The sequence below is a fragment of the Vipera berus genome (genome assembly GCF_964194415.1).
Source record: "Vipera berus genome assembly, chromosome: 5".
Classification (NCBI taxonomy): Eukaryota; Metazoa; Chordata; class Lepidosauria; order Squamata; family Viperidae; genus Vipera; species Vipera berus.
Genome location: NC_138207.1, coordinates 20,315,172 through 20,333,604, shown reverse-complemented (window position 1 = coordinate 20,333,604; position 18,433 = coordinate 20,315,172). Strand labels below are relative to the sequence as shown.

The following is an 18,433-nucleotide window of genomic DNA, read 5'->3' as shown; positions in this document are numbered from 1 at the left end:
ATCGTCCACTAGGGCGATCACTTGAACTGATATCATTTGAACTGATATGGACCAGATCTGCCCTACATAACTTTTGCAAACTTTAGTTGTCATCATCACAATGAAGTTCTCACCATACTGATTTTACAGTTGCTTCATGTGCCACTCAAAAACAATTTTGAAGATCACATTTTATTTAAATTTCTTGATGATTATTCAGTATGAAAAATGGTACCAAAACCATTTCTACAGCTCTGGGTTTCACTTACCTATCACAAGAAATTGGAAATACAGAAGATTTGGGACATTAAAAATGTCAAGAGTGTTTTCCCTCTCAAAAATCACTTCAAACATGCAGCCTAACATTGCTCAGGATGCCACACAGAACTACAGTAGAACCTCTAGAGCTATGTAGTTAGCTAAAGTCAATGTACATAGTTTCAAAATCGGAACAGTACTGTGGAAAAATGGGGTAACTTTATTTTTTTTGTTTGTTTCTTAACACCTTGGGGTGGGGTAGGATGGGATGGGATGGGACGTGAAGGAGGGACTAGCCTAGTATTGAGTTCTTGGGTGATTGATTTCAACTTTGCCCAGTCTTGGAGTTTGAGCAACACTGAAGGGCAATTCAAATAACAATATTATTAATGTGTCAGATAGGTTTCTCAAAGAAAGAATCCTTTTTCTGTTTTAGGAAAATGGCTTTAATTCATATCAAATACTGGTAACCATATTACTTTTAATAATCCAAATCAATACCCTTATGATGAATTATTTACACTTTTTAAAAACTCTATCTGTATTTCCTCAGACATTCTCTCGCCTTGTTCCTATATTCCATGTGCCAAAAATGCACTAATAAGAATTTACCAATCATTCTTCCAGGGATCATATTTCTAGTCTTCTCATTATAGCTTTGGTACAAACTGTCCTCCCTTAAATGTTTGTGTGTGCATGCATAATGCTAATTTATATTATAGCCTTATTTCAATTTTCTAATAATTTATGAATATTTATTTTGATTTATGGAGTGTCTGGACTTTTTGTCATGGCAATGCAGGCATAATTCCACAAATATTGGCTTTTTCTATGTATTTATTCATTTAATAATTCTTAAATCTCCTAGTTATTGCTCCATCCAAAGTGGTCTGTGAATATATACTGTATCTTATAATATCAAAATTAGTAGTATCAAAATTCAGTTAATTCACAAGACAGAGCATTAATAAAAACTATATAGAAGTAATTTCCAAAAGCAAATTAAATAGTTTTACCTTTAATTGCATCTGGGAAATATAGACCAATTTGATTTTAATGACATAATTAAAGGAAATATTCCAACTTCTCCTTTCACAATCAGTTAAACCAAAAGATATTTAAATTCAGCTCTATTACACACAAACAATAAAAGGATAGGAACTATTTAATTGATAAGCCAGGAAAAAATAAATGTATGACAGAAATAGTATCTTAAACAAGTCAAATGCATTTTTCAAAAGATATTTTCAGCTTATCAAGATTGTCTCCCTGATAGGTGTGTGAAGAATTGCATTTTAATTATGTGGAACTAAGTTGAATTCAAATATGCATAGAAGCATCCTCAGCTATCTACTGACATAAGGAACAATTCCCTTAATCCTTTTATCAGTTCCCTAATGTTTACCTCTCATATGCAGCCATAAATTTTAAAAGTGGTTTGTTTTTCTGATCCAAATTGAAATATTTGACCAAAAAAAAAGAGTGGTACTTTAGAAGCTGAGCAAATGATGGGATAACAGATCTCTTTAGAAACAAGATGTTAAGGCTTAACTTCAAATCTTACTCATACAGTATATTTAATGAAAAATAATAAAAGAAAAGAGCTCTGGTTCCAATATTGACTTTTACTCAAATTATAATAACACAGTCTAATAGCAGTATTCACAATACCTAAGAACAGCAAATATACCGAGTTATGCCTTATGTAAAAACTGGCATTTCCAACACAGCCTTATCAGATATAGAACATAAATTGGTTTTCCATTCAGAAAACCTTTTTTTATATATATTCAGAAATTACCTATTGTTGGAGTCTTCATGGAGAAAACCATTTAAAACTGACAAGGATATGTTTTAAAGTGCTGAACTGGAATTGTAATAAACCATTTATGCAAATATTAAAGTTGACATTAAGATAAAGTTTATCAAATATGTTGAGTTAGCATTGGGTTGAACAAGTTACACTATGGATTAATGGAGAATGAAATATGGAATTTTGCCCTTTGATTTTTGAACCTTGTAAAGTCAGATCTACTTAATAATGGAGTCAATCTACTGTTTTCCAGAATAGTTATATTCTGAAAACATCAAAAAATGAACTTAGTTGTGTTTAAGAATGATAAACTTGTGATAAGTATACAGATGAGAAAAGCGGTTTTCTGTGTCGTATAAGAGATGCTAGTTCCATCGTAGTGCATAAGCTTGGCCCAGGAAAAGGTGAAGATCTGTAATATGCATTGCCTTTGGAAACAAAACAGTGGAAATGATAAAATTAGTTTAATGTTCCTGTATATAAATAGAAAAACATTTATATGAAGTACAATTGATTTCTCATATATAATGTAGTAGAAAACAATGGAATTTGGGGAAAGAATCATTTCATCCCCCTCAGATCTAATCACTTTGCTTCTCACTATGATTAACTCTCCTTTGATTGAGTTTGCCATGCATTCATCCTGCTCTTATTAGGTCAGTCATTTCTATGGATAAAGAGATGGCTCTGTTACTCCACATAGCTTTATCTTCATAAGTTCAAGCCAATATTTGAAGATTACAGTGCATCACACTACTGAATTGTGTTCACATTAAATAGTTAAGGCTGGCACAGCTAGCTTTAGAAGAGAGTTAACTGAGTTCATGGAAAAATCATCTATTGATATTTATTAGTCATCATATTGTCTTGAGGGTCACAGATATATTACCTAATGCAAGTAATGGAAAACCACAAAATGGAGTAGCCTTCATATATTGCTTGCTGATTTTCCACAGGCAGCCACTGTGGGAAACTGGATACTGAATCTCAAAAAGTGTTGGTCTAATAGAACAGGGATAAATCTATGCTCTTCTTAATGCTAAAATTATTTTTTCCTTACCTGACTTGTAGAGTTATACATTACTTTGTGAGTAGATGGAATGATTGCATCATTCTGAAGTACAACCACACTTGGAGAGGACTTGAATTGGGCCCCTAAGATTTTTACTTCACCAAACTTTAAGTTATTTGGGTCAAAATATCCTTGATGGGCAATCATGATATCCAAGACATTCTGAAAGACAGTTTCCTAATATCATTATTTATAAAATTTGCCATTTCCTACATTTGGTTCCCCCATTTAATCTATTATTGAGACAATAGGATGAGAATGGAAATAGCAGCAATGGGAAAATTGACAAAAAGTTGTGACACTCATGGTTTAATGATACTGGCTTCTAATAATCTGTAGATAAAAGCTTATTGTCTTGAGTTGTTGAACAGAATTTACATATTATTACTGATCTTTGTAAATCTAAATGTAGCTTTGCCTACTTATTATTGTGTTTTTCTTAACATGCCCCACTTTCCCGATGGGAGACCATGCCATTCTGCATTTCTTCTTGCTTTGTATATTATAACTCTACTAACTAAAGAAAGTTGTTCCAGAGTAAATGAGCATTTTGACTAAAATAAATGTATTATTCACATGTCCCAAAGCTTGGATAAGAAGAGAAATGTCTTCAAGAAAAACAAGGAAAGTCCAGTTGTCTTTGGGGGGAAAAACACAACCTTTGGGATAACAATGACCTGAGAATGGCTATGACTGAGAATCTCCATAGGTATAATTCACATGTAGACAAAGTAGTCTAGAAGCCCTAATTCATACCACATTGGTATATATTAGGTATTTTCCCTTCTTCTTTCATTTGCTTCCCATTTTGATCCTCCCACCTATCATTGCCTTTGTGCCTGGACCCAGCCTGATGGGCCTCTGAGTGGCTCTCAGCTCACCATCAGGCTGGAGTCCAGGTGCAAAGGCAACAACAGGTGGGAGGAGTCAAAATGGGAGGTCCCTGCCCACCGCTGCCTGCCTGTTGCCCTGTCTGCCAGCTTTAAAAAAAGCCTGCAGAGCACTGGCTTCTTTGTCTTCTTCCACCCTCCCCTCCATTGCCTCTGTTCCTGGACAACCAGCCTCACACAGATTGGGGAGTTGGCCTGCTGCCCCATGCAAGGCTTCCCCACCTCCACAATGGCAGGAGCCGCACCAATGCCATTTGCCTCCTTGCTGCCCCATGCAAGGCTTTCTCCCCCTCGCAATGGCAAGAGCCATGACAGTGCCATTCACCTCCTTGTTGCCCCAGGCAAAGCTTTCTCCTCCTCCCCCTGCAATGGCAGGAGCCCCCAACTTGCAGAGTAGCTCCTGCACTTTTTTAAAAAAAAATATTGCATCGCAGGCTTTCCCCCCTCACACAGAGCCCCTGCATTCACCTATCACAGGCTGCCCCTGCAGCACCATGGCATCTGCTTGCCACCCGATTGGCTGGCAGCTATCTATCCTGTGCAGCCAAAGGCCTGGGACATAGGTCCCTTGGCAAAAGGCCAGGTCGAAGGGTGTGGGGTGGAGAGCAAGGGGCCCATTGGCTAGGGGGAATGGCCAGGGGCAGGCCAGCCAAGGAGGAATGCTGGAGGTAAATGGGCTGAGGCAGGAGGAGGGAGGCAGAGGAGCCGTGTCCAAGAGTGGGAATCAAAGGATCCTAGACCAGGAGCAAGACTGAAAGCAATCAGAGAGAAAAAAATCCCAGCATTGTTTCTCTCCCTCTCTTTCTCTCTTTTTCTCTCTGTGTTTGTGTGTGTGTGTGTGTGTGTATGTGTGTGTGTGTGTGTGTGTGTGTGTGTGTGTGTGTGTGTGTGAGAGAGAGAGAGAGAGAGAGAGAGAGAGAGAGAGAGTCAATTAATTAGCACACATACACATTTTGCTTCTTCCTTCATTGTTTCTATCTTTTTCTCTGTGGGTCATACACAGACATGTACAAATGTTACTGGCAAGTAACTGATTCAAAGAAAGCATTTTGGTCGTACTGGTTTGGATCTGAAGAATTTATAGGTAAAGGTAAAGGTTCCCCCGCACATGCGTGCTAGTCGTTTCCGACTCTAGGGGCCGGTGCTCATCTCTGTTTCAAAGCTGAAGAGCCAGTGTTTGTCCAAGGACGTCTCCGTGGTCATATGGCCGGCATGACTAGACACCAAAGGTGCACGGAACGCTGTTACCTTCCCACCGTAGTGGTCCCTATTTTTCTACTTGCATTTTTACGTTCTTTCGAACTGCTAGGTTGGCCGAAGCTGGGACGAGTAACAGGCGCTCACTCTGTTACACAGCACTCAGGATTCGACCCGCCAAACCGCCGACCTTCTGATCGACAAGCTCAGCGTCCTAACCCACTGAGCCACCGCGTCCCTCTTGAAGAATTTATACTGAAGCATAAATGATTTCTCTGTACAGGCAGTCGACTTATGACCACAATTTAGTCCAAAATTTCTGTTGCTAAGTGAGACATTTGTTAAGTGAATTTTGCCCCATTTTGCGACCTTTCTTGCCACGGTTGTTAGGTGAATCACTACAGTTGCTAAATTAGTAACACGGTTGTTCAGTGCACCTGGCTTCCCCATTGACTTTGCTTGTCAGAAGATCGCAAAAGGTGATCACATGACCCTGGGACACTGCAACCGTCATAAATATGAGTCAGTTGCCAAGCTTCTGAATTTTGATCAAATGGCCATGGGGATGCTGCAACAGTTGTAAGTGTGAAAAACAGTCATAAGTCACTTTTTTCAGCTCTGTTGTAACTTTGAATGGTCACTAAATGAACTGTTATAAATTGAGAATTACCTGTACTGGTTCATTCAATTGGGAAATAATGCCTAGGAAATGTACATACCTGACTGACATTAAATGTATGTAAGAGGTAAAGTCCTTTCTCATATGCATCTGTAACAAAATAATAGCAATATATGATGATTGTATTATCTATGTTTCTGACATGCTGTTTTTCACCATTTCATTCATTTATTCATTCAATATTTAAACTGCCCAATAGCCAAAGTGTTTGGTCAATTTACAACAAAACTCACTAAAAATTAATAATAATAATAATAATAATAATAATAATAATAATAATAATAATAATAATAATAATAATAATAATAACAACAACAACAACAACAACAACAACAACAACAATAAAATAAAGAAACAGACATTCTTTAATCTTGAAATAGTGTCATTGCCACCTGACAAAGCATTCCAAGCACAAGATAAGACAAATCTGTCCTTTGCAAAGTCCAATGAGATGAGACCATCAAAAAGGGATATGTATAACGGTGGTTCATTGCTTACACAAACTAGGTAGAAATCCCCATGGGATGGAACAGGGCTGCATTTTTGCTGGTTTTGAAGAAGTCCACCCACTGTCATCATGTTGGGATTTCTTGACTGGCAAAAGGGGCATAAGATCTCTCTTCTTGAATTCTTCAGTATTCTTGTACATGCTTTGATTCCTGTCACATGTTATTTTACTACCCGTGCTTCCCCAAAAATAAGACTGGGTCTTATGTTAATTTTTGCTCCAAAAGATGCATTAGAGCTTATTTTCCAGCAAGGGTTTATATTTGGGGAAATATGGTATTAAATGTGTCTGGCTGGCTGATCATCTTAACTGGGGCTTTTTTTGTGTGTGGTGGGGCTTATATTATGAGTGTCCTGAAAAATCACACTAGAGTTTCTTTTCTGGTTGGGTCTTATTTTCAGGAAAACATAGTATATTATTTCCTTATATTGTCTTGGAATAAAGCCTTAAGTATTCATTATCTGTGTTCATTACTTCTGAACTGAACCACCATATGGCAGAATTGTAATCAGCTAGCATCATCTTTTAGAAAAGGCCATCCAGGTAATAGTGGAATCACTATATGCTATAATGTTCCCTTATGTCATTTCAGTCTATCCTGGAAGATAGCATGGCCAATATCAAATGCCACTGAAAAGTCCAGGAGACGCAACAGGAAAAAAAAACTTTTTTGCCAACCCAGACCATCCCAAAGGGTGACCAAGGCAATTTCTGTTCCAACTGTAGACCAAATAACTTCCTAACAGCAGCGAACAGGTAACCAAATAAACAGTTGAGCAAAAGCATGAATTTCTAACGAAAATAGTTGTACACATTTGTTTTAAGTATAGTTGAACAAGTTAATTACTAAAATTGGAGGAAAATTAAATTTTAGGTAGAACAATTACCATGCATTTGACCCTATAAGAAGGCTAAAAGAAATAGGTAAACCTCCAACAGATTAATTTGACTGTTTGTTTGTTCATTTTAAGGGCCAAAAATATAAGCCCTACATTCTAGCATTGCCTTCTAGAGTTCTTGGAAACCAAGCAAAAATGATGTTTTAAATCACAAAATATTTACTTGTCCTACGATTAAGGACATTTTTTTTCAAGTTACGCTAAAGGGGCTTTGCATTCTTTTCAATAATTTGCATTATACAGTTAAACATCCTAACAGTGTTACTATTCAGTACATCATCAATATATTCTACTGTATGGAGAGTGATATATACAGTAAGCCAATTAAATCTATTGATTAGTCTATCAAGCTTATACTTACCAATTGTTGTTCCATCATCCCAATAAAGAAGTCCTTGAGCAGTTCCGTTATCATCCAAAGCAACTGTAAGTCCCATTAAATTTTTTCGACTAAAAAGAAAAGAAAAGAGAAGAGAAGAGAAGAGAAGAGAAGAGAAGAGAAGAGAAGAGAAGAGAAGAGAAGAGAAGAGAAGAGAAGAGAAGAGAAGAGAAGAGAAGAGAAGAGGAAGGACATTAAAGAAGAAAGTTGATTTAGTTTCATCATTGTTCTAACTTGAGCTAGAGTATGTTGGCCTCATAAGAATCTGTTGTATAGCCACACTTAGAGAAGATATATTCATTCATTCATTCATTCATTCATTCATTCATTCATTCATTCATTCATTCGTTTGTTTGTTTGTTTAACTGCCCATCTCAACCCAACTCTAAAACTCTAAAACAATTACATATTTCATAATATTTATCTTTTAATGTGGATTTTTATATTTTTAAATGTTTTGTTTTTATACTGGTTGTTTTATATGATTGTTGTACATCACCCAAAGTTGCTTTTTTGTAAGATGGGCAGCTATATAAATTTGATTAATAAATAAATGAATGAATTTGCATTCTATTTTAGTTTCCAGTACTTCTCAGTACAAAATTCATGAGGAAGGTACCAATATTGTGACACATTGGCTCATACCTGGCCTTGGTGTTTAAACCAGGTAGCTGCCATGGGATAATATAGCCACCTCTGACATGAAGATTGATGTGATCAAGAGGAGTTGGCAATCTTCTCTGCTGCCGCCTTGCACCAATGTTTTCATCCTATTTGCAAAGAAGACAATATTTGTCCATGTTGTTTTCCCCACCTCCCCAAAAGTCACAGACTCCTCCACATTTATTTGAGAACTTGAATAATTTTTTATTTGGTTGCTTTTACCAACATTTGATTCAAATTCCCATCAGTATTTAGCTCAGTGCCCCCCTTTTATTCATCAAAGTCTTCTTATTCTTGAACTCAACTGAAGTGTGAGGCTAAAAGAAAGTATGGAAATTTACTACTATAGAAGTAGTAAAGGAAGAAAGAGAGAGATTATTACTTACTGTGTAATAATCATACCAGCGGGTATCTGGAAAGTAAGCTTCCACTTCTGTAATGTTCTACATTTAAATAGATACATTAATGTTAAAAATATGAATGGTTCTTTTTGAAGAAAAAATATGTTCACACATATTTACTGTTTGTTTTCCTCTCTCAACTTACTTCATGTAGTGCAGGACTAATGAGCAATGCAGGTCCCCAGAGAAATTGCTCATATATACTCCATGTTGCTTTATCATCTGTAAATCTAAAAGTAGTATAATGAATGATTATGTAGAGCAGGGTTGGGCTCTGCATTTTATCTACCAAAACTTTAATCATCTCTTCCTCCTCCTCCATTTTTAAAACTTAATCAGAAGCTTTTGCCCATCTACTTCAAGTTATCCAAAACTATCAGTAGATTCTGATTAAACATCTGATCGAGAGCAAAAAAAGCATGCTTCTTTAAAAATCAAATACCTGGGTGTATGTGAAAAATGTTATTTTACAGTATATACTTCATTTGAAAAGACTGTTCTAAATGTTGAAAAATGTAACTGCTCTTGAGATTAAATTTCCAACCTGTTGAGGGTTTTTTTAAGAAGGAAGGACATATTTTCATTTCTAAAAAGGATATATTCAGTTGTTATTTTATTGCAAACAAAAACTAAGCTTTGAAAGTTCACACACCATTAATTAATTAAAAGTCACCTCTTGATAACTCTTCATTTCAGAGAAAATTTTCACTTTTCCTATTGTCACCACAATGATGGTATGAATGAAAATAATATTCAAACGTTGGCCTTGTTTTTATATTTTTAAAATAATATAAATTATAAGAATTCACATTCACTGAATAGCATATGTTTAGATATTTAATTGTGTTTAATTATATTCTGTTTTTATTATAATGTAACATAGAAACTGTATATTTTTCCCCCAGAAAAATGTGAGTCCAGGAAGGAACTCATCTCAGCTTCTTCTGTTGAAGGAAAAATAAATGACTTTAATCAGATAACTTTACACATTACAGTGCTTTGTGCAGTCATAGGAAGGATTTGATACTGAGTATTCTATAATTGCTGGAATAACAAACTAGTAAGTGTGTATTTGTGTGTGTTTGTTTCCTCCCTTTTTATAAACTAAAAAATAACCAAAACAATTTCAAGATGACAGAAGGATTCAAGAATATTCAATACTTACTCATGAAGTAAAGGGCGCACAACAGTGCTGCCATGAGCATGGGCATCATACATTAATGTGTACAGATATGGAAGCAAAGTATATCTGATATTGAGCACGTTCCTGGATATGTCTTCAAATTCCTTATTAAAGGCTACAGGATCTTGCTTCTAAAATTTCAAATAAATATAATTGTTAGATTTTCAGAAATTGTCACTCTGCTGCTATATCCACATTTCCTTGCTATTTCTGACATGCACAGAAAGCGTTAGGAAAAGAAATAAAATAATATACTTGTATTTTCAAGATGGATGACAGTCCCACTTGGGTACACCAAACCAAAAATCAATACCAAGTTAAAAGTACTTTGATTTAGATTTGGTATAACAGAATCTTGCATGTCTGATTGTACTGTATTTCTTCCACTTTCCTAGACTATTGTGAATTATGGAGAGGTCTGTCTCAGCCACTTACTGGCTGTTGTGGATTTAAAATATGTTTTTAATTTCTTTAAAAACTGAGCCATTTCTTTTTGTTCTTCTCAACCCAATGAGATGCTGGAATAAATTATGTAAAGGAGCTCAAGACAATCTCTATTTGCCAATGTTCTGGATAACTTTCCAAAATGTGAACAGAAAAATAACAAATTTGGAATAGGGCAGAATCCACAAAAATAAATGTTGACATTGAGTATGTACCATATTTGGCTGAGGGCTAAAAAAAAAAAAGACCTGAAATCCCACCCCCATCCTTAAGAGAAAAGAAGAGGGGCAGAAATAAGTAGTGGCAATTGCCTCACTCTACCCTCTCCACCATCTCTCCTGGCCTTATGGCCAAGAATGTAGTTTATGCAGCCTATCCTGTGCTTCCTGGGCATGTAGACCAACACAGATATATAGACTCGTGATAAGGGGAAAGCGAAAACAAGCAGAACACAGTCTTCACTAACTGCAGAATATATACATTCTAGAAAATTTACCACTTACAGATGGCAAATTAGTGGGAAAGAATATTTAAATAGAACAAAGTCTATCTCATAAAGAAAAACTGTGCAACAGATTGAATCGTGGACTAGCAGTAGCACTTCACATTTCTGCCCATCTACATTCAGCAGCATATATTTAAAATTTGGCAGGCCAGAATTTCTGGTCCTTTATCAATATGCAATAAAACTAGATCATTCTTCACTAGCCTTATTAAGTATGAAAGTGTTGTTTCCTCCTTAATTTATTTTCCCACTCACTTCGTTAAACTATTCTCTACAATATATTTCCTTGCTATTCTCCACATTAGAGGACAGGCACCTTTTGGAATATAGCCACCAGCAGAGGCCAAATCAGTTAATTTCCCTGCCTATTTATGAGATTTATCTCTAACTCGCTTTCTTTCTTTTTTTTGTCCCTTTTCTTATAAACAACTAAGGGGTTAACGTCTGGAATATAACTTCTTATTTTTGCAGATTTATGTCAACACTGTGTTCCTAGCAGACCCTAAGGTTTATAGAACCATATAGTTTGAATGTGTCTTTGGGCATTTAAATCAACTTCTTGCTTAGTGCAGAAGTCCAAATTAAAATATCCCAGATAAATGGCAATCTAACTTCCATCTGAACATATCCAATTAAGCAGCTTCCATCATAAGAACATGACCTATTGGATCAGGCCATATATCTTCTTACTTAGCATTTTGTTTCTTATAGTGGCCAATCAGATGGCTCTGGAATCCTCATAGCAGAAAATGGAGACAAATTCTTTTGCATTTGGTATTTGCCGAATATTAAAATATCAAGACTATAGTACAAAGCCATGAATATTAATACTATCTAAATTACAAGTATTTGCCAATAATTTTGGAAAATCTCTTGGAAGGAATAAAAGTAATAATGTAAAACTTAAGGGATTTTGATGCAGTAGCTGGATTTTAAATCAATAATGGAAAAAAAGAAAAATGTTAGCAAAAAAAATGAAGATGGAAGATCAAAAATAACTGATAGAAAGAAGTGGTATATATCACCAGAGAAATTGTCTAGAACAAGGGTCCCCAACCCCTAGTCCGTGGACCAGTACCCGGCTGCGGCATGCCAGCAACCGGGCTGCACAGACAACCAAAGCCCCATCTGTGGGATGCAGGCAGCATACAAAACCATGCACTCTCTGGTCCGTGGAAAAACCTCTTCAATTTATGTTGGAAGTGTGAACAACAATAAGGTATATTTTATCATCTTGGGTTGATGTGTTTCGTTTTTTATCTGGTTAATTTTTTTCTTTAGTAAAATTATATATAGAGCTTTGGTGGAGCAGTGGGCTAATGCCTCCTTAAGTAACACCAGCTGCCTGCAATTAGTGCAGGTTCACATCCCACCAGGCTCAAGGTGGACTCAGCCTTCCATCCTTCCGAGGTAGGTAAAATGAGGACCCAGATTGTTGGGGGCAATAAGCTGACTTTGTAATAATGCCGCTTGGGGTGTGTGTGAAAGCCCTAATAAGCAGTCATATACATAGAATATGCTAAGCTTGTAAGCCTCAGTATGACTTTATTGTGTACAGTAGCAATACATTCCAAGGGCCAATTATGTATTCCGTGAGTAAATGCTTTTTTTTCACCAAATCTGTTTTATTGGCTGCTCCTGGGTCCTAATGTTTTGAGAAAGGGAGGAAAACAATATCTTTGACCAATATTGGAAGACTGTCCCAAAGGTGCAGTCAAAAGGCAACTGACCTTTTTTTTTCTTGAACACATTTTGCTTCTGATTCAAGAAGCTTCTACAGTTGGATTTTCACTTCTCATTCATGCTTCTTCTTGGATGAGAAGTGAAATGTCTTCAAGGAAAAACAAAGTCAGTTGTCTTTTGAAAAAGCACTTTTGGGACATCAGACCTGGATCACTGAGAATCTCCATAGATATTGGATCACTGCTATCATGTCACCTCTCGTCTTTCTTTTCACTAGACTACACATAACCAATTTCTGCAACCATATGTTTTAGCCTCCAACCTCCTAACCATCCTTTTGCTCTTCTTTGCACTCGTCTGGTCTCCTCAGAGTTATTTTCAGGTTTTAACATCCTAAATAATTTAGTATCAACCACAAACACAACCTGTCAACTGATTATCCAAGATGCAATCTCTCTGAATAATAGTCTGCTGTCATCCTTACTGTTAGGATGCTTTTTATAACATTTAATCTAAATTAACTTTAGCATGACTAAAATCCATTATTATGCATCCTCCACTATGAAACAAAGGAAAACAGTTCTTAACCTTCTTCTGTTGACATCAAATATGTGAACAGTGCTATCATAGTTCCCTTCATCCTACTTTTCTCAAGACTAACTATATCCATAATCATATCAATTAATCATGTCTTTATATCAACCCTTAAGATTCAATAGTTTAACCTACTTCCTTAATTAAATGTTTTTGAGGGGACCTTTTATGCAGAGGTGTAGTTAAATAGTGAAACCAATTACTGAGAGATATTCTCTGTACCCTGATGGTTTTAGATTGAAGCTAGACAGCCATCTATCCAAAATGAATTTAGAGTCCTGCACTGGGTACTGGATTTAATGTCTGCAATGGTTTCTTCCCAGTCTGGCGCATTTTTCCCCACACAGGAGTAAAACAAACAAGCTAAAACAGGAGTAGGCTAGAGTGAAAGTAGATGTCCATACAGCAAGTTTACAGGTGTACAGGAGGCACTTCTTTGGCCAGTGGATATGTACAGGTAGAGGGAGACTATCCAGTGGCTTGTCTGACACCATCATTTACAGTCATACATGATTCCCAGAGAAATGTTTGAGAAAATGTTTGAGGCTGACTGCCTCAATGAGCACTGTGGGATCGCCCATCATGAATCCTATGCTCAGGCAAAGGTCTTCCAGTCTAAGTGACTTTGGGACATACCAGGAGCTATCTTGAAACTGCCCACCTTGAAGTACTTGGGTGAATGTTACCAGAAAAGGCCAAGAAATGTTTTCTACTGCATCACTAAACCAAAGTAGTTTGAGGTTGTCTAAATGACTTTGCCATGGCAAATTGGGTAGTTTCTTTATTTTAGCAAAGCAAATCAGATAACCTTCACTGGATAAATCACCTTGCTGGAGGAAATTCTAGCTGTTTTGCATAAATTCATTCTAATCCAGAGTCAGTGGCGTAGCGTGGGTTGTCAGCACCCGGGGCAAGGCAAGTAATTTGCGCCCCCTCGCTCTCGCACCGCACGCCTGGCACCCCCCTGGCGTAAGAAGAATCGAGCCTCCCGCGATCTCCCGTCCCCCCCACCCCCCTGAAATTCTCGCCCGCTTTCACAGACTTGTTCTTTTACACCGGCTGCAAGTACCAGGAGCCAAAGGCAGCCTCTCCGAAAGCCTCACACCCAAAGACGCAGGCACGCCCACACCGAGGAATGCCGCCGCTGGCGAGGCTCTCAGACGCCGCCGCTGCCGTTCTTTCTTTCTCGTTCACGGGAGCGCGTGGCGGCGTGCACATACAGAGGCGTATATAGACCCAGGGAGCCACCGAGCCTTCCCCCACCCGGAGAGAGAAGCGTTTCTGTGTCGGCGCAGGCACAGATACCCCTCGCTCGCGAGCAGCCTTGCCCTAGCCCACCGGTTGTGCCCCCCCAGATGTTGTGCCCGATGCGGCCGGCCCCCCCCTGCACCCCCCACGCTACGCCACTGTCCAGAGTTGCCTCTCTTGGCTTTGTATGTGCAGACAGATGTCCTTCCAACAGAGAGAAGATTACTCCATTTTTTGTTGTTGTGCCACTTACAGTACTTCTTGCAAACAACAGAGTGGAAGAAAAGTCATTCCCTGATCAGGAGCTGAATAACTGCATGGATTATTTGGTTATTAACTTTCCTTAATCATAGCATTTGCAAACACATGAGTAACACTGATTAATATCATGCACTAGTCATATGTAAGGATTTGGGAGCCAACCCTATCTCTCATATAGAACAAGAAGATGGAGAGGACACATTCTAACAACATGGAATAAAATGGAGTAGTTGCGGGTGCTGTTATCCATATTTAAAGTGAGCTGAGGCTTTGCACTAGAGTTAAACTAGATCTGATTTAGTTGCAGATCTTACTAAAACAATCACGGTTATTACTTTTTGTGCAGTGTTTTCTTCTTGTGTAATCATTTCTAATGGAACAGACAAAAACATGAATAATGGCTTGATGCAGCTATAGCATTTTAAAGCATGAACCAGAAGGAAATGTTCACCATATTAGGAAACATCAATACTAAAAACCACATTTTCTAAACTTACGATAAATCCAATGCCATTATGATTTCTAGAATATGGGTAAAAGGCACCCAACTGCATCCAACGGGCACACAATTCATATGTTGTATTGTCATTGAAGCCACAGATATCTGCTCCAGTCTGCACATATTAAAAATATTTAATTATCAGTCTCACTTTAAAAAAAAATTAAAGAAACAATTGAAATTATTTTGAATCAAACTTACATAGGATATTCCAAAAAGGCTAAATTCCAACATACCTGAAAAAAGTAATACACTGCTTTAACAAATGATTTCTTTTTCAATAGTCACTATATTAACCACTTGTAGGACATTAGAGATTTTGTTTTGATTTTAATTGAGAGATACATGTATCAGTCTAAATCCAGCCTACATCAAAATTACAAGTATTACAAGATGTTTTTAAAACCACACATTTGTTTCCCAATGCAGCTTTCTGTAACAAACTTTGGCTTTAGTGTAATTATCTCAATGTACACATTTTATATGTATAAATCTCCATAGTACACATTTTAATATTGCATTTTATAATATATTCAAGAAATTCAATGAACTTTTAATTTTAAGAGCAACATGATATGGTCAAGAGGATATATTGGTAGGTTATAATGAATTCTGCAACAGATTTTGCATCCCTTTTGTTAAGTTTCATGTTTTACATTAAAAACAGCTATACATATTATACAGAACTGGAAACTTACAGAGAATCATAAATCCATTCTGCTTTTTTACAGAAAATAGTTAGACTAAAAGGATTGCCCCCAAATTGGTGATATGTTTCAAGCTAGAATTATTATGCATGTTTTAAATTTAATGTAATATTAATTTATGGGGTTTTTTCTTATAAGACAAATGATCTATTGGTGGATTCTTTTTTAAAAATAAAAATAAAAATACCTACTTTATTGAGTTTTAAGTTTATTGATGAAGATACAATATAACCATTTAAGCATGTAAGAACTGTGGTGGTGCGTGGCTAGAATGCAATATTGCAGGCTAATTCACTGCTCGCTAGCCAGGAGTTTGAACCTGACCTGCTCAAGGTTGACTCAGTCTTCCATCCTTCTGAAGTGAGTAAAATGAGGACCCAGATTGTTGAGGAAAATATGCTGATTCTGTAAACCACTTAGAGAGGGCTGTAAAGCATGGTGAGGCACTGTATAAGTCTAAGTCTTCTTGCTATTGCTATTTATTCTGGGACACGTTTCATAAATTTAGGAAAAAAATATATAACATCACATGCAATTTTCAAAGAAGTGCAACCTAAATGTTTTCCTTAATTAGACTTATGGAAATCTAATTAAGCATGTATTAAATACATTTCAGGTGTATAATGAAGAAAAAAAAAATACTTTACACCCTAAATGGGCATAAGGATAGTGTTACGGAATATGAAGCTATTTAGTTTTACATGGAATACTTTCAATGCATAGCCATGGCACTTTTCTGGATGAAAATATAAAAGTGACAAAAATGCATTTATTCAGTTTTCAATGTATTAAGAATTAAGTTTAATTCATAAGGAACTGAGAAGAACTGGTGAGCATTTTTTCATGATTTTTGTTTCTTAATATTCAATAAAAGCCTATGTCATTAATTACATGTTGTTGATATATCCAGAAATGGAGCACATAAATAAATCTGATGACTACAAAAAATGTATGCAGTCCACTGCAAAAATGGGTAGATAAGCATTAAGAGCAACTTTATACTATTGATATCAAGAGTCTGTTACTTAAAGTTTTATAAATAGTAGGAATTATATTTGTTTACATAAAAACTGCTAACTACATCCAACTTAGCTTTCACTTACCAATTATGGATTTGTAAAGCTGGTCCCATTTTGAAAAATTATCACCTAACCAATGCCCTGCCCATTTGCCACTCGATGGATATGTTGAACGAGAAATGACAATGCCACGTTCCCCAGTGATACTATGCAGAGCACTAATAAAAGGAATAAAGCAACATTTAGGGTGAGTCATTAAAAACCATGATATATATTTAAGAAGCAAAAATACAGTGCAAATAGTTAAGACCATTATATCAAGGGTGCATCAAGAGTTTTCAATATAAACATGCAACAGTTGTTAATTAGAATGTGAAGATTTTCTAAATTTTAACTTATAAAATTTCCACATTTTTAAATTCTAAATGCTTGCAAATCAGGTATTTTAATACAGGTAGTCCTTGAGTTATGACTACAATTGAGCCTAAAATTTATGTTGCAAAGTGAAACATTTGTTAGGTGAGTTTACCCCATTTTATGACTTTTCTTGCCACAGTTGTTAAGTAAATCATTTCATTTGTTAAGCTAATAACACGGTTGTTAAGTGAATCTGGCTTCCCCTTTGACTTTGCCTATCAGAAGGTCACAAAAGCTGATCACATGATCCTGGGACACTGAAACCATCATAAATATGAGTCAGTTGTCAAGCATCCCAATTTTGTTCATGTGACCATGGGAATACTGCAACAGTTTTAAGTATGAAAAAGTTCGTAAGTCACTTTTTTTCAATGGTGTTGTAACTTTGAATCAACACTAAATGAAGTGGTGTAAGTCGAGGACTACCTGTAAAAAAAAAAGATGTCCTTTCATTCTGTATGCTATTTCCCTAACTTTGAGTTGAGAAATTGGTCAGAGTAAATTATCTGTAGGAGAATGGGATATAGCAAGGCAAAGCTGAATGGTGATAAACTTGCCTTATTTTATGTAGAAGGCAAACAGTGGGAAGACAAGAAAATAATAATAATAATAATAATAATAATAATAATAATAATAATAATAATAATAATAATAATAATAATAATAATAATAATAATAATAATAATAATAATAATAATAATAATAAAAAAGTTGGAAGGGACCTTGGAGGTCATCTAGTCCAACCCCCTGCTCAGGCAGGAAACCTTATACCATTTCAGGCAAATGGCTGTCCAGTCTCTTCTTAAAAACCTCCAGTGTTGGAGCATTCACCACCTCTGGAGGCAGGTTGTTCCACTGGTTAATTGTTCGAACTGTCAGGAAGTTTCTCCTTAGTTCCAGGTTGCTTCTCTCCTTGACTAGTTTCCATCCGTTGCTTCGTGTCCTGCTTTCAGGTGCTTTGGAGAATAGCTTGACTCCCTCTTCTTTGTGGTAGCCCCTGAGATATTGGAACACTGCTATCATGTCACCCCTCACTCTTCTCTTCATTAAACTACACATACCCAATTCCAGCAACCGTTCCCTATATGTTTTAGCCTCCAGCCCCCTAATCATCTTTGTTGCTCTTCTCTGTACC

At 36.5% G+C, this 18,433-nt stretch overlaps 1 protein-coding gene across 1 annotated transcript in view; it reads right to left on the bottom strand.

Annotated features, from left to right (window-relative positions):
- Nucleotides 1-607: 607 nt before the first annotated feature.
- The window catches only part of SI (sucrase-isomaltase), a 125,835-nt gene continuing 108,009 nt past the window's right edge, over nucleotides 608-18,433 (bottom strand). Inside the window, exons 38-48 of the mRNA XM_081329516.1 lie at nucleotides 16,966-17,099; nucleotides 15,357-15,391; nucleotides 15,154-15,270; nucleotides 9,904-10,052; nucleotides 8,884-8,968; nucleotides 8,724-8,780; nucleotides 8,320-8,444; nucleotides 7,657-7,745; nucleotides 5,929-5,978; nucleotides 3,111-3,284; nucleotides 608-2,478 (exon numbers count right to left, since the gene is read on the bottom strand). Coding sequence (XP_081185642.1) covers nucleotides 2,416-2,478; nucleotides 3,111-3,284; nucleotides 5,929-5,978; nucleotides 7,657-7,745; nucleotides 8,320-8,444; nucleotides 8,724-8,780; nucleotides 8,884-8,968; nucleotides 9,904-10,052; nucleotides 15,154-15,270; nucleotides 15,357-15,391; nucleotides 16,966-17,099 — 1,078 coding nt within the window. The 3' untranslated portion in view covers nucleotides 608-2,415. The remainder of the gene's footprint in view (nucleotides 2,479-3,110; nucleotides 3,285-5,928; nucleotides 5,979-7,656; nucleotides 7,746-8,319; nucleotides 8,445-8,723; nucleotides 8,781-8,883; nucleotides 8,969-9,903; nucleotides 10,053-15,153; nucleotides 15,271-15,356; nucleotides 15,392-16,965; nucleotides 17,100-18,433) is intronic.